The sequence below is a fragment of the Cyprinodon variegatus genome, unplaced genomic scaffold (assembly GCF_000732505.1).
Source record: "Cyprinodon variegatus isolate N-32 unplaced genomic scaffold, C_variegatus-1.0 Scaffold569, whole genome shotgun sequence".
Taxonomy (NCBI): Eukaryota; Metazoa; Chordata; class Actinopteri; order Cyprinodontiformes; family Cyprinodontidae; genus Cyprinodon; species Cyprinodon variegatus.
This window is the reverse complement of record NW_015151022.1, coordinates 508,377-524,514: the sequence shown is the minus strand read 5'-3', so window position 1 is coordinate 524,514 and position 16,138 is coordinate 508,377. Positions and strand designations below refer to the sequence as shown.

General features: G+C 35.3%; 1 protein-coding gene across 5 annotated transcripts in view; it reads right to left on the bottom strand.

The window, feature by feature from the left end:
- The window catches only part of LOC107095758 (ABC transporter G family member 20-like), a 37,307-nt gene that overhangs the window by 9,191 nt on the left and 11,978 nt on the right, over window positions 1-16,138 (bottom strand). For all 5 annotated transcript variants that reach the window (XM_015392017.1, XM_015392020.1, XM_015392018.1 and 2 more), the window contains 11 exons: window positions 12,104-12,178; window positions 11,724-11,901; window positions 10,101-10,197; window positions 9,803-9,977; window positions 7,774-7,874; window positions 2,385-2,455; window positions 2,164-2,213; window positions 1,935-1,991; window positions 1,744-1,814; window positions 1,445-1,533; window positions 163-266 (listed from right to left, as the gene is read on the bottom strand). In XM_015392017.1, the coding sequence (XP_015247503.1) occupies window positions 163-266; window positions 1,445-1,533; window positions 1,744-1,814; window positions 1,935-1,991; window positions 2,164-2,213; window positions 2,385-2,455; window positions 7,774-7,874; window positions 9,803-9,977; window positions 10,101-10,197; window positions 11,724-11,901; window positions 12,104-12,178 (1,068 nt within the window). The remainder of the gene's footprint in view (window positions 1-162; window positions 267-1,444; window positions 1,534-1,743; window positions 1,815-1,934; window positions 1,992-2,163; window positions 2,214-2,384; window positions 2,456-7,773; window positions 7,875-9,802; window positions 9,978-10,100; window positions 10,198-11,723; window positions 11,902-12,103; window positions 12,179-16,138) is intronic.

Sequence of the window (16,138 nt, the reverse complement as noted above, 5' to 3'; positions counted from 1 at the left end):
GTTTCCTAAACAGTTACCACTTTATCACCACAGACCCATAAAAATACCAAACTCTCAGCTTTATCCATATATTAAGGTAATAAATACGGGTTTGCATTTGATGGTGTTCTGAAGACTGCATGTCTGAGTGTGAGTTTTTATTCATTTCGTTGTTATGCTGACCTTGAAGACAAGCAGGATGAAGAGAAGCATCAGGACGATCTGGACACTGATGACAAACAGCTGGGAGAAGAGGTGAGCCAACATGGTCTCCATGGAGCTCACACCTGAGGGACAGGGGAACGGAAAAGGGTTGGTTTGTTCTATATTTAAAATAATGACAAATCTACTTACAGTTACAAAACAAAAATACAAGCAATAACTTAAAGCTCAACCTTAAAGTATTTTGTTACATTCTACCAATCATTTTAGCTGGAAATAATTGACATAAGATTTGATCATTCTACGAGTTGGGTTATTTCTACTGTGAACCCTAAAGTGATTTGACAATTAGCTATAAGAAAAGAAAAGCAAAACAATAGGTCATCTGTTTCTTTCTTAAACCAAAACCTCTTCCCTACCAGCTGTAATCCTATTCCTCCCTCTACTGGCAATGTCTCAAATTACACCTGAATGATGCATCGCAAGCTCGTTCATCAATAAAACACTTTTACAACTTGAAGTCAACAGAACAAATTAAACACACATGTGGGTCTGTATGTTTGCACTTTTCTAAAGTAATCTAAAGCCCATATAGGGAGTAAATTATTATTTTTTTTTATTATAAGAGCAACTTTAGGCGTCTAATTTTAGGTTTTATACGAGCTTTGATTTAGCTTTTCTCACCTGCTTTGCAAAACTCAACAATTTTGATTAAACTTTCGAGCACAACTGTACTTGCGTAGTTCCTATTTATACTCTATTTACTTGTACTTATTTTATTTTAACAATTTGAAGTATTTCTGTTTTATATTTAAAGCCATTTCTTTAGAAACATGTTATTTAAACTTTTTTTTTACAGATATGTATGTTTTACTCCACAGCAGTTCTGCTCAGTTTTTTGTTATTTTTTATATGATTCATGTACACACACATTATATGAACAGCAAAAATCAAATAAAGCTGGATTAAAAAAAGTAAAGAACAAACATCTGAAAGTGACAGGCTGATGATAATATAGCTTCTTAAAATAAACAAGCAACACTTATGACAGACAATAATACTTTTTTAAGATACCGAGAAAAAAAAACAAAAAAACCCCACATATTTTAAGACAGGATTCTTTTTTTGAAAATAGAAATTTCTAAAATTTCGGGACAAGAGCATCTAATAAAGAGTACAGTTATATAGATGTTTAAGCCAGAATGATTTGACATTTAAATATAAATAAGTTATGAGCTGTAACTTAGACACAGCTTGAGAACTTTGTGCAGTTTTCAGAGCAAAGCAGACTCTGCTTTCTCACCTGCGACCCAACACCTGTCCAGGAGTCCCTCCTTCCTCTCCAGGACAAAGGAGAGCGCTGTCAGTCCCACAGCCAGATAGAAGGAGATGCTGCAGGAACAGAGGGGCAGACAATAGGATATAAAATCAGGGTGCTTTATTTATTTATTTTTTTAATTTTTTTTCCAGCAAATATAGTAAAAAAGTTTAACCTTACATCATAAGTCAATAAATTCTGCATCAAACCAACATCCAAACTATTTGCAAGGTAAAGGAGAAGATAAACAACATAAAAAGCAGAGCAGTGGCCTTTATACTGACCTGAGGACAGCTCCTGGGGTCACATAGGTAGTAAAATCCGTGTTCAGACTTCCATAGATCGGCTCTTCGAACTATTTAAGGAAGATAAAGATCTTTATGTTACATTCAGAAAAAAAAACAAAAAACTGTCCTGTTGATTAAGATTTCTATATCAATGTGCAAGTTCTGAAATTATCCCTGAAGTCTCCTACTTTTATTGGTAGAGCTGCCAGGTACGCCGCACTGCCCAATTTGTAATCGATAAAAGTCTGCAGAGGAGAAACAATGATGCATAAAACAAAGTGTTGATATTAATATTGATCAAATTAAATCACGAGAATGATTTGATCAGAAGACAGGAACATTTGCTTGTTTTCATGGCAAGATGCTTCTTCAGTCACATTCTTTCAGGTTTTAATCATTTATTGTATCATGTGGTACCTGAAAAGCCTGGTGCAGCTGCTTCTGTAACATCAGGCCGATTTGTCGATCTGTGAACAAAAGTTTGATCAGGGTTTTTAAACTGAATGCATTTAATTTCATTCCACGGTGCAACCATTTAATTTTAGTGCTGTCAGTGGCTATCAAGATGTGAAGAGCATGAAAACTAAAAATGGAACATAAAATTTGCAAAAAGAACAGAAAAGAAGTTTGCATCTCACTTGTTAGGTCTAACCAGACGTGCACTGATCCACCATCGATCACTTCTTTGGAAACCTGCCGCTGCAGAATCCTAGAAAACCAGGGACAGACAGAACAGCCCCACAGTCAGCACTGATCAATACAGCTGGAAGCTCAGGGTAGCACCTCAAACAGTCTGAAAGCGGCCCAGAGACCATAAAATATTTTCATCAAATAATAAGTAAAATGAAGAGCTGGGGCTTTTCATATTTGTTTTAAACAGATTATGTGCTTATTTTGCATTTTGTCTGTGATATTTTTATAATAATTATTGTAGGTTATCTTTCTGTTTTGTATTTTGTTTAATTTGTGTGGCTTTAGTTCAAAATAGTAATACTATTCTATTAAAACATCAATGAAATAGTGATAAATTTGTGTGCTTAAGGAAGGCTGTAAATCCATAGTTATATAATGTATGGAAGCCTGGAAGGTCTGTCTGCTTTCTCTGCTTTCAGCCAAATTATTTGAGTAGATTTACAGATAACACACTTATTAATCCAAACCCAGGCTCATCTAAAGTGTTATTTTTTTTTTTTTATAAAATAAAGATGCATTTTCAACTTATTCCCAGAGTTTAAACTGATTCAACACTTTTTCAGTCAAGTTAACTAGATTCTAACTCAAATGTAAGAATTTTTATTTAATCATTTAAATCTTTAAACCACTTTTTTCATTCTGCCTTCTCATTAACCTTCCTTTCATACAACATATTGCATCTTTTTGTAGCTTTTTATTTATTAAATAGTTATTGATGATGTTTAATTCACTGCCTATTTAATTCCCATTAGAAACATGTTCTGTTCAATAAAAAAAAAAAAAAAAACTTTAAATTCAGCTTTAATTTTATGTGCCCTTCTAATTTTGGATGTTGGATATTAACTATTTAAACCAGAAGTAGAGATAGGCACTTATTTTTGTTTTAATTAAATGGTAATAGTGAACAGATTCTTTTCTATCTTCTGTAGCTGTGTCACAGTCTCAGGACGTTGCGGTCCACTTGCAAAGGTGACATGAGCAAACAAACCAAATGAAAGAGTGAGACTAAGATTGAACAGAGCTCTCTGGACTAAACTCTAGACCAAAACCTGCTCCTTGTACAGTAGCCATCTATTACTGTAAATGCTGCTATAGGCTTAGGCTGCCGGAGGACATAGGGACCACTCTATATTTTTATGCTCCTTCCTGCTTCCATTCTACTATTTCGTAGTATATGTTAGTTCAACCTCTAACTTTATGTTCTCTCTAGCTTTTACTCATCATTGTAGCAGCATTTGGCCTGGTCCTGTTTGGCTGTGAGACCATCATGGAGGGTAATATCTAGACTGCTGCCATCTTTTGATCATAGATGATAGAGTTGTTTCTGCATTTAAGTGCTTGGTCCTGTTTCTCACGTAGACATAGCAATGGGCTCAGCTTTAACTGTGACAAACTGTGCTCTCTTTCATCCCTTTGACAGGAAAACTGGCTCAGAGCTCATCTGCTTAACTGTATCTTTCCTAGATAAGTCCACCTATGGAGCTAGTTTACTGTTACCTTTTCGAACATAGAAATTACCCCCAAATCGGTGCATTTATGTTCCTTTACTATTTCAGCTTCTATTTCTTTGAACGCTTAGTTGGCCTCGGCAGAAGGCTGTTCACGCCAAGCCTGGTTCTGCTGCAGGTTTTTCCTCTCCACTGTTGCTGCATGCATGCTCAGTGTGAGGGATTGCTCTATAGTCAATGACACAATAGAGGCAAATATCTACTGATGCCTCATGCTTATCCAGGAGGTGCAAATCCTGCAGAGTCTGACTGGAAAAGACAGACACAGGTAACCAACCTGATATACTGAATGGAACTGAAACATGCCAAGCATTCAGTTAATAGCTCCTGATAAATTGCTAATACTACGTTGGTCATGCCTTCACTCTCCCTCACCAGCAGCCTCTGCTCCAGCTGCACTGCACTTTGAACCAAAGAAATCTGATCTCTCTCTCTGTTAGACAAGTTCTCACAGTTGCTGCTAATTCTCATGTTCCTGCTGAGAGAATAAAACAAAAACACAGCTAATTTTTGCTCCTGCTCTCTGTCACTGCTGATTTGTTTCGATCCAAAACAAATCTTTGTTACCTGATTATATGAAACATCCAGCATCAATGGCACTGGTAGTGTAGTTCGTATCTTGGGACTTAATTAATCTGAATATTAGCAGGAACTGGAGATCTGAGTCTTAAAAACTGTTGCAAAGTGCTGAGCGACATCTTTTGTTTATCTGAGGTACTGCACATGTGTTTTTCCTTCCAATTATGGACTAGAACCGCCATCTTTTAGCCTTGTGTTTAATGCTGGAGATGATACACAAAAACAATGTCTATGTATTGCTGATCTGTTTTACTTCCATCCTGCCTGCATTCAACACAATTAAAGAAAGGAAATTGTTTCTTTTTTGAGCTGTTTCGTAATAGATTATTATCCCAAGGCCGAGGATGTGGAAAACGCACAGGTGTCTGATTGGTCGACCGTTCAAACAGAGTGTTTTTACGGACAGGATGGACCAGAAAGTCCACCTGCAAGTCTGTGATTCAGGCAGAAAAACAAAAACTGAGGACTGACTCATGTTCACATGACAGAAGCTCTGAGTGACTCTAACAGAAGAAAGTGAGGAAATCAGAATCTGTTTTCTACTTTTACATCCTAAATATATCATTAATGCATATGGCAGCTCCTACCACTCTCTGCATTTAATTTTTCGGCTTAAGTGAAGCTTTGATGAATCATCAGGTTAAAGAACTAAAATATAAAAACATACTGCAAGTACTGCAGTGCCAAGTGATTAAATTAATAAAACATTGAAAATCTAAAGCCAAAAAAACGCATTTATTAGGATCATCCTGATATTAGAACATATATTAGGTCAGAGGTCAGCCAGGTTGAAACAACGGGAAAGGAAACAAGTTTCATAACCCGATCTGTGAGGTGGTTTCCTGGTCTCAGAGCAAGTGTGTGTGCGTGTGCGTGTGTGTGTGTGGTGAACATTTTTTCTCACTGCTGAGTTTGTCTTGTGTAGCTGGAATGCACTTTTTGTTTGACACCCTTGCATGCTTTAACAGAGCCGGTCTGAACTGGTTTTGTGTTTGAAGTATGACTGAACAGGACAGAACTGTGCTGCAGGTGCACAACAACAAGAGCATCGGCCCAAGAGGAGAAAAACCAAACAAACCCTGATGGTGACAAAAGAGGAAGGAGGGAGAGAAACAGGAGGATGATGATTTGTTTTTTGAAACATGAAAGGGAAGGAATCGAAGCTTAGAATCTCTAAAATAAAATTGTTTTTATTTTTTCTGTGTCTGCTTGGATTTTCCCTCCAGATTCGTCAGAATTATATTCCGATCGTCTCTGTTTCCCCAATAGAAGATTTCTAATTTTTCTAATTTCTGACTCTTTTTCTTTACTCTTTTAGATATAAATTATTAAGCAGGTCAAATGTGTCGTGGAACCAGTTCAATAATGAATGAGGTTCAGATGCTGGGGCCTGCAGAGGGGCTCGTATTTGATACTAAGGGAAACGATTTGTGACAAAAAGAGATAAACATTAAGTTAATAAATCTGGACCCATTTAACATTTTCACATATTTTTCCACATCAAAACTTCAAAGTTAAAACTATTTCGGTTGGATTTTATGTGGGAGAAAGGAAGGTGTCCATTAATGGAAAGACAATGAATCGTGCTTCAAGTTTTTGTAAAATTTGTAAAAACAATTGCAAAAACTTGGCATACATTTGTTCATACACTCATATGCTTATGAGTCACTGCAACTACAGCTGCAAATCCTTTGGGGCATGTCTCTCTACCATCGCTGATCTAGAGGCTAAAATATTTTCTCATATTTCTTTGTAAATTAGCTCCAATTCAGTCAGAACATTTATTTCAATGTTTTCTGATTAAAAAAGGCCTCTGCTGCCTTCTCTGCCCCTGCTGTGGAAAAGCAGCCCCACAGCATGACCCTGCCACTACTACTGACATATGGCACACACTGCAAAAATGATCTAGAAATAAGTAAAAATGTCTTAAATTAAGTGTATTCACCGTTAATTTGAGTAGGTAAATGAGATAGTTTGCCAATGGAATGAGTATTTTTACTCTTAAAATAAGATAATTAGATAATATGCACTTGAAATAAGTCAATGCAATTGTGTTTTCTTATTTTAAGTGTAAATTGTCTTGTTCCATTGGCAAAATGTCTCTTTTACCTCCTCAATTGAAGAACAAATGCACTTATTTTAAGAAAAAATGACTTATCTAGATTTAGATTTTTTGCAGTGCAATTTTATAGTAAAAAAACAAAACAAGCATTTTACTTCTTCCTCACAATAACGCACTCATATCTTTTTGTCTATCCTTTATATCGCAGACTAAAGTAGTAGATATGTAATAAAGAGCAAAAAGTAAAAAGGTTCAAGCAGTTGAAGTATCCCTGCAGGGTATAGTATGTGTCTTTGTAGGGCTTGAGAAGCTTCCTGTATATATGTGTAACAATAGCCACGCAGAGAAATGTGAGAGCTGATTGGAGGATCACAGTTACAAACATTACGCAGCACTGCTCCACTCTATGCAGATCCTGCTTTTCACATCCTGAGCTGAGTGGGAAAAAAACACAAGAACACCAGCAGAGAATAACCTGCCGATACATACTGCCAATGAGGAGGAGAAACCTCATTGAAAAATTGGTTTTATTAAAAATAATTTGTGATTCTTTAGGTTGCAGCTATTAAGATTGTTCTAGTTCCACCCATTTTTTTTTATCTTGTATTTTCCTCCCTAATGTTCAAGGTTAACCTAATTAGTTGCTTAAAGTAAATTTCAGACTAATCTAGAATTTTCCTTTCAAGGATGAAACGAAATCTTTTGTGCAGATTTGAATATTAGAATGTAGTTGTCACAATATAGTGAATATTAGAGGATTTTTGCTGAAACACAGAAGAAAGTGCACCATGTTTTATGAGGATTTATCTATAGAGCAAAGCAAAAACTTAAAGAAAAAATGTTTTTCCTTTTTTGTTTTCCTCTTTTTTATTTTCTGTCAGTAAAATAATAACAGGGATAATAAATAAGCGATTTATGTACCACTTCCTTAAAACCTTAATAAGCTCTTGTTGTTCTTAGATGTCCCTCAAAAACAAATATTTTATGATATTTGTGCATATACGGTATGTATATTTTTAAGGAATCAGTTAAAAAAAAGTTAAAAACTTAGTTCTTTTTCTCTAGTAGAATACATTTACTTTATTTTACCTAGATTCTGGTACTTGGCAAAACAAAAAAACTCCTAAGAAAACAATTCAATGTCTTTATCTGACAGCTGATTCTCCATTTTTGTTTTTTTCTTACCGTTTAGTTAAATAACTGGTGAAGTTCTGTCCAAAGCCGATGACGCCCCAGTACTCTCCTTTATAGACTCCTTCAAAAGCCTCGTTATGGGTGACAGGAACCTAAACCAATGAAAAAACAGAAGAATTTCTGATGTTATACTATTTCCAGATAACAGCATTTCTTATTTAACCGTTTTAGTTTTCAGTAAGCTTTCAGAATATGTTTTAATAGTGCATTTAAATCCAGTTCTCTCTGCGCAGAGATCTGCATTTTAAACACAGTGAGAGCAAATAGAGAGGAACTACAAATAATTTATTCCAATGAGCGATAGTTTATGGAAAACAGACATGTAAAAAAAAACATAAATATAATTTGTAGCAATTAATCTGCTGGAAGTAGCAAACTAGGAAGAGTCAAACAAAGATGGAGACAGAAGGAGCATTAAGATGTAGATGGTTTCACAAACTGAAAAGCTGCTGTTTCCTTTCTACTTGAGAACAGATGGAAACACAACAGGTCAGTTATGAATTCATGGAGGCTTTGGCCATTTAGGAAAATAAATTCTATATATTAATATTAAGTAAGCCAATGGAGAGAGGCTATAAAGGGATGTTTCATGTTTTTTGGATGATTCTTATTCGATGTTAACAGTTTTAATTTACTGCTGATTTGTTAGATGACATAGGTAATAACTAGTAACATTTACTAGGGTGACTTTTTGAACAATTCACTTTTCTTCTCAGAGAATTGCTACTCCTACTTAAACTTTCTGATTACTCCAACCACCATGAGTAAGTTGATCTGATCGAGATCAGGTGAAATAACTTAATAAATATCTTCCTTATCCTACTTAAGCTTTAGAATAGAATAGAATAGAATAGAATAAAATAAAACAATCCCTTTATTGTCCCACAATGGGGAATTCCTGGTGTTTACAGCAGCAAAAAGATTATAGAAAAAATGGTCACACAAATGAGGACCTTAGAATAAATATAACATAATAGAGAAAAGTAAAACATAAACAAATATAATACGGTACTACAAAGTGTTTTCACAATATAAATACTGTTTACCTGAGAATAAATAACCTATATGCAGCAATGGACATTTTAACAGTAATGGATATTTGAAAATAGCAGCAACATCAGAGATGTGCAAAATAACCGCAGCATGTTATTTAACTGACTAAGGTAGAAACTGTGCAAAATCATCATGAATTTAGCAACTTATTGAGGTTGTTGGGAACAGTGATGGTTATAAAGTGTTAAAGCTGCTGGGAGGAAGGATCTATGCTAACGCTCCCTGGTGCATTTAGGGTGCAGCAGTCTGTCAATGAATACTGTAATAAGTTTTTGTTGAATTTATTTATTTTTAAATCATGTTATTTATTCCTTATTTCTTACATTTCATTATATACTTTGATAAACCATCATTTGAACATATTTCTCTGTCTGATTACATTTTTTTTTGCACTCTCACTTGAGTCATTTCTTAGATGACTGCTTTTCTACTTAAAAACCAAAATAAGTTCAAGTAATTGTAATCCTACTTTAACACCAGAGATAGGTGTTTTAAACAACACTGGTCAGTTTTACACTGTGAGTATGTTGTAGTGTGCTGAGAGGTTGTAGTTCCTCTCCAAACAGAAAGAAACTTTCCTAGAAGGAAGGAAGTCTTAGAGTCTGATCTGTAGAGAAAGAGAACTGAAACTCAGTTGGTTAAGGTCGAGCAGGCCTTAATAAAGAAAACATACATCCACTCCTACCATGTTGAAAAACTTAGTAAATTAGCTTTCTTTGAATGAATTAATTTAAAAACTTTGAACATTTGTTTGATGGTAATACATCTAATTCTATTGGAAAGCCTGTTCGTCTAGCTTTAAATGTACCATATGTGTAAGAAAATGATTGTTTGGGTTGACATGCTGAAAATGGAAAGGATAACCAATATTTTTTTGTCCTAGTTTCTGATTAAATCATCAAAGCATGTGAAATAAAATAAAGGACATCTGGTGACTGAGTAGTGAGACTCAGGGTCACAGTTATACCTGAATGACGCTGGAGTTATCCAGAAAGGAGAGCAGTGACTGGCTGTAGGAGGAGGACGCAGGGCTAGTGTCGTTATTCACCACGGCAACCTTGATCCCCTTCGGATCTCCGCCCACACATAAACAGATGAGAGAGATCTGGATGACGGGCAGCAGGAACTGGAAACACAGCGAGCTGCAAGCACACAGGAGAACGCCACAGTCACAAAGCAGCTGCTTCTTCTGTCCTGCTGTTACCCACCAGCAAATAATCTTAGATGAAAAAAAAAAACAAAAAAAACACAAAAACAGAACGTACCCCGGCATTCTCTTCATCCGCACCATCGTTTTAATGACCAACGCTCCGATGTTCCTCCCCTTCGGCAGTATGTGTCTGGCACGCTCCTTCCAGTCCACTAGAACAGAAACACACAAAAAGATCCGTCACTTGCTCTTCAATGAGATGCTTTAGGAAAGCAGCAAGTTAGCACAGACATACAAATGAAGTGTTAATTTAACTCCTAAAGAGTTAAATTCAACCCTTTCTAGTGTCACTAGATCAAGATAAAACAATACGATATTTCAACTATTGAATACTCCATTCAATTTTAAGTTTCACAATTAAATACTGGAAATAAATTTCATTTAAATAACTAAACAATAGACATTTTATAGAAATTAAAGCAAAACAATAATATTATTACTTCACTTCATATATATATATATATATATATATATATATATATATATATATATATATATATATATGTATATGTGTAATATATATATTTTTAGGGGGTCTCCAGTCTGTTGTTTTGTTATTTTTTTTGGATCACATGTTGAAATCTTATAGAAACTCTGAATTAGATTAAAGTGTTGAACTAAAAGTGTACAATTTCAATAAAGAACATTATCACTAAAAACAAACACATCTATTGCAATCAGAACTCTGTCGAATAACTCAAATAAAACGCTTGTGCTGGAATTCCAGCTTTGTACACGTTTCTGTTCATTCTATCATTGTATTTAATGTTATCCGAGTGTGCGGTTCATTATGTAAAAATTGTTCTTCTGTTTTAAACTACTATGCTCTACGCTCTTGCTCCTGCAAAACTCATGAAATTCTCCACTATAGTTTAATAAAGGATTTTTCTATTTTAGAAATATTTCCCCAAAAAGTGCACAACAGATTTACTATAGTGACCCAACAAAGAAGCAAATATTGTGAAGGAGCATGATCCCACTTCATCACTGCATTTATCATAGCCGTCATCTACAGAATGCTCCAATGTCTTGATAAGGTATCGATAAACGTCAGTCTATTATCAAAAGCTGTATCGCTACAAGGCCGACAATCATAAAGTGACTATAAAGTATAGTCGTACAGATAAGGCTTGATTTGGAAAATGTATAATTAAAAATATGGAAGAAAATAAGTGGACAATACAGGGTCTCAGCTAAATATTCAGATGATAAAATGGGAAAAACTAGAATTTTAGGTAGAAAAAAAATTGCAAAATAAATTACATTTACGATTCTAGTCAAAAGTGTTACTTTTTTAGGTATTGGAGAAAAAAAAAAGAAAAACCAATTTTTTTTTATTTTCATTTAACCAGGTGTTGTTGAGAACTGCCTGTTAGCAGTTACCCTGCTAACAGGCAGCATTAAAGCCAAACCTTTTCTCTAATACTCACTCCTTGTCATGCAGAGTCTTGAGATGGGTTAAGGAGACATATTTCAGACGACATATGCTGAGAAATACACCCACTTCCCCAATGCAAATTCAAATTTATATTTTTACAGTTATGGCTTATAGAATTAATGACTGAAATAAAATAACTGTTGGCACTTATGTACCTAACCTTGGAGTTTCAATAATTAAACAAACAAAATGAAAACCATTGCAATACTGAGATGGAATGCTTCATGCACACATGCATACCTGTACATTTAGGAACTTCTTCTACAGGCGGTGGTCCGACTGCGAGAATCGGCTCACTCTCATCCCGGCCATTTGGAAAAGTTTGGTCTTTCTCTAGGGTGCCGCTCTCTGAGCTAGATTCCTGGGTGGAGTTCTGGTCCGACGTCTCACACAGCTGCAGGAAGGCATGCTCCAGGGTCTGCAAACAGCAGACAGGACAGATCAAAACAAGCTGCGATGCATGTTTATGAACAGGCCTGAGAGGTCACCCTTAATTTTACCCCTTTTTAGTCATTTTTCCTTCATTAGAAAGCAAGTCACTTAAGTCAGCTTTTCAGGTTTAACCCCAACCAACCCCCACTCTAGGGAGTAACACGTTGAGAGACCTGGAAAATACTCACTGTTGCACAGTGCTGCTTCATGAGAGCATCTGGAGGACCTTCTGCCAGCAAGTGGCCGTTTCTCATCAGACCGACCTTAAGAAAATAAGAAAATACACCAAATAATTTATAGGGAAAATGCTTTAATTAACCAATTAAGACCTGAACACCTGCATGTTTATCTTCAGCATGGATATATAAAGACAATAGATCATTGCATACTTTTAGAAAGTCCCATAGGTCCTGCTAAATGTGCAACTGGGCCCTAAAGCTCTCAAAGCGGCAACAAAAGGAAGGTGACATCTAGTTTAGCTATTGAGTTCCTAAAACTGATTAACAGCATTAACCTTCAGCACAAATAGCGGAAATAGAAGATAAGCAGAAATGTGGAACAGGAACAGAAAGTCGCACTTTACTGTAGATAAACAGTTGAATCTTAAAGCAAACTGCTCTACTGGAAGAAACAGGTCCGATTAAGGTCCATCTAAACATCAAAAAATCTTCATATGTCGTCCTGGTGGCAGTTTGAATTTCTCTTTTATGACTGTTGGGTGAATAACTTTTATTCCTCCAGAAGGGTTCCCAAAAGTATAACCCTGTCTTTAACTTTTCCACTTTCCACATGTTTTCTCATGTATTTAATGTCAGAGAACAACACAGAAGCACAGAATTGCAAAGAGAAATGATACATTGTTTTTAAAATATGTTTTAAAAGTAAAAGTAAGTTTAAATGTTATATTTAGCATTTAAATACGTTTTTAAATGTGTTCTGTATGCACAAACTACAGCTTGTCGTCCTCAAGCCAACCGACGGACTGAGAGCAGACTTATGGGAGGTTTTCTTGCAAAATAAGATGAAAGTGAACTTTTTTGACAGCTTTCAAACCATGAACATCATCCAGCATAATGGTGTGACAGTGAATCAGGTCAGAGATACTTGGAGGAAAAAGTTTAACAGAAAAAAGCAAAAGAAGAAAAGGTATAAACTGCCCCAAAAGACTTGTAGCTGTAAATACATCGATACTATTTCATCCGTAGTGTCTATTATATTAGACCCCATCAGAAATAAACAACTTAAGGCTGTAATCTTACAATAATATGATGGGTATGTATACTTATGTAAAGCACAATACAATAGGGTTTGGATTTTCCTAGTGATTCCTTAACACATGATGTTACAAAGCAGTTTTGCAGAAGAAAAACTTCATTGTAAAATCAGGTTATGATGTATATTTTAGATAATATACAACAGAAATCAAAAAGGCTAATTTAATTGGGGATATTCAAGAACTCATTCTTCAAATGCATGCTGCTGATATCTGTGGTGCAAACATGCCACAAAGTAAAGCTGCAGTAACAATGCGCTGGCTGTAATCGTTTACCTGCTACAACCGATGCTAGGATACAAAGGGAACTGATAAATCTGCCTTTTTCTAGGTCACGTCAAAGTGATATGGCTCCGTTCCAACTCCCGGGTGAACTTAACTCTTCAGTGAAATTAGTAGAGCAGCACATCTTTGTTATGCTTATTACATGACCAAACATTCCTCTGTCAAGGTGCAGGAATCACAAAAGCCGATTAGCACCCGCATTTGCGTCATTCTACCTCTGTACAGTGCATGCAGCTGTCTGACACTGAAGGTAATCACCTCCAGGTTGTCAGACTAGTTTTGGTGAAAGCTTTTATTATTCTCTATGTCTCCCTCAGCAAGAAAAAAAAAGACTTGGACTCTTATTTCAAGTTATGTGCAATTAGATGTGCAATTTGTTCTCAGCTGGTTAAAAGAAAAATAGTCTTAAGCTACAACAAGACCATCAAGTGTCAATAGGTTAATATACCTAGGGTAACTGTAGCAGAGTAATCCAGCTGTGGAAGGGGGAAATACTGTTTTCCTAACCCACCTGCCGAGCTTACAGCAATAAAACACAAAGTATTCACACCTGTAATTTTCTACACAATTAGATGCACAAGACTTACTCTAAAATAAATTTAAGTAAAACTTACAGAGTCCACACAAAACAGATTACAATCACAATATGAACGGTTAGACGTTATGTAAAAATGTTTAAATATGTAGGTCATCATGCACTTTGAACAGATTTCCTGATCATCCAAGAGTTGCTTTGCAGCTTATTACGATTTCATCTGTAGTAAAATGATTTGCCAGAGTGTGATATGGAGGTGAACTCTGGAGCGAAGCAGAACAACTGGGTCAAAGCAACTGTTAGCAGAGTGAATCATGCCTGCTAAGGGCTGAAATTTGGGGAAAACGTATTCAAATTGTCAAAAAAAATTATCATCCTACAAGGCATTATTTGGAAATGGAAGAGGAGAAAAAAATATGTGCCAATCTAGATCAGGCCCTGAGCAGACAGAGTAATCAGAAAAAGAGGGTGACTATGAACCCATTGGTTACTAAGGTGGAGCTTCTGTGTTTCCTGACAAGATAGGACAACCACCCATTATATGCTCCACCAGTCACATCTTTATGAAACCTTTAAAAAAAAAAGCCCTTAAGAGGTTTTCAGGAGTTGCTTTCTTGCAAAACTTACATTTATCCTGAAGGCCAAATCTGGAGGAAACACGTGTGCTGCGCATTACCTAGCTACAACCATCTCTACTATAAAGCATGGTGGTGGCAGCATCATGTAGGGGGATCTTATTCTGCAGCAGGAACTAAGCAAGTAAGCTAAATATAGAGATATCCAATAAGAAAGCGTGCTCGATTCATCTTCAAACAGGTGTGAATACTTATACGTAACATCTAAGCAGAAAGCTTTCGGTAATGAAATAAAAAGAATCATTATGGTATTTTAGTGTAGCAGACCGAGCATTGATCTGCAAATAAAAATAAACTAGATAATATTATAGCATATTCTGTTGTAAAAACAAAAACAAAAAAAGGGAAAAATAACAAAATATAGAAAGGAAAAAAACACTTATAACACTACTACTACCAAGAGTGTGAATACTTTCTGATACTACTGTAAGTTAAACAAGCAGGTGAATTCCCTTTACAGTGGAAAGAGCTGAAAAATGATTACACAAGAAACCAGAAGTGATGTTTCAGCAGCTAAAATAATCAGATATCATCTGTGAAAATGTTGAAAGCTTCAGATAGAAAGTAGGAACTGTTATGAGCAAAGAAACATGTTAACATAAAGTATATTTTTATAGTAAATGTTTAAAAGAAAATGTTTTCTGTTTTTAAATCTTTTGTATCTTTTTGTATCTTGTTTTTACTGGTTTCAGTCCTTAATTTAGACTCTCTTCAAGAATATTCAGTCCTTTACTGTATTTGTCACTCTTAGAGTACTGTAGTTATTTAACAAATGAGTAAATATAATGTGCTATTTCCCATTTTATGCCCCCCCCCCCCATTATCATGGGTTGCAACTTTACATATTGCATCGTCATTTGCTACCTCATTTATCTTGTTTTGTTTTAAACCAATCTAAAAAAATATCTACATGATGCTAAAAAGTAAAAAAAAAAGACATTTTGAATGTCAATTTATTGGTTTATTGTTGGCATGAATAGCAACTAAAAACCCCTTTCTGACTAAATGTTAAACCTTAATAAGATGTGAAAAAATTAAACAGAAAATTAGAGGTTATATAGTCCCTTGCAACATAATAAAAAAAAAATAAATACAACTTTTAACTTTAATGAACCAGCAGTTTCTTTTTGTATCTACTAGTGGTTTATAAGCTAAGTACAATTTTTTTTTTCTCATATAAAACAAAAGAAAAAAAAAATCTGTTTAACCCTTCAATCTGGTTTGACTGCTTGGCTTACAGGAAAGAGATTTTCAGCATGGAGAAATGCCACAAATTGTTTTAGGAGCAAAAAAGCAAAAACTTAGCTTAGCTTATCCTAAGGCCAGAAGGAATGCAGCAAACCTGCAAACTCTTTATCGCAAAAAAAAAAGAAAGCCAAATGCTTTCTGACTGTAGAAACATTTGGTGCATTTAAGGAGATTATTAGTAAAACAAATGAACCCTGGGGATTAATGGATTTCTTGTAACTTAAGGAAACAGGCTTTGCAAAGGTTT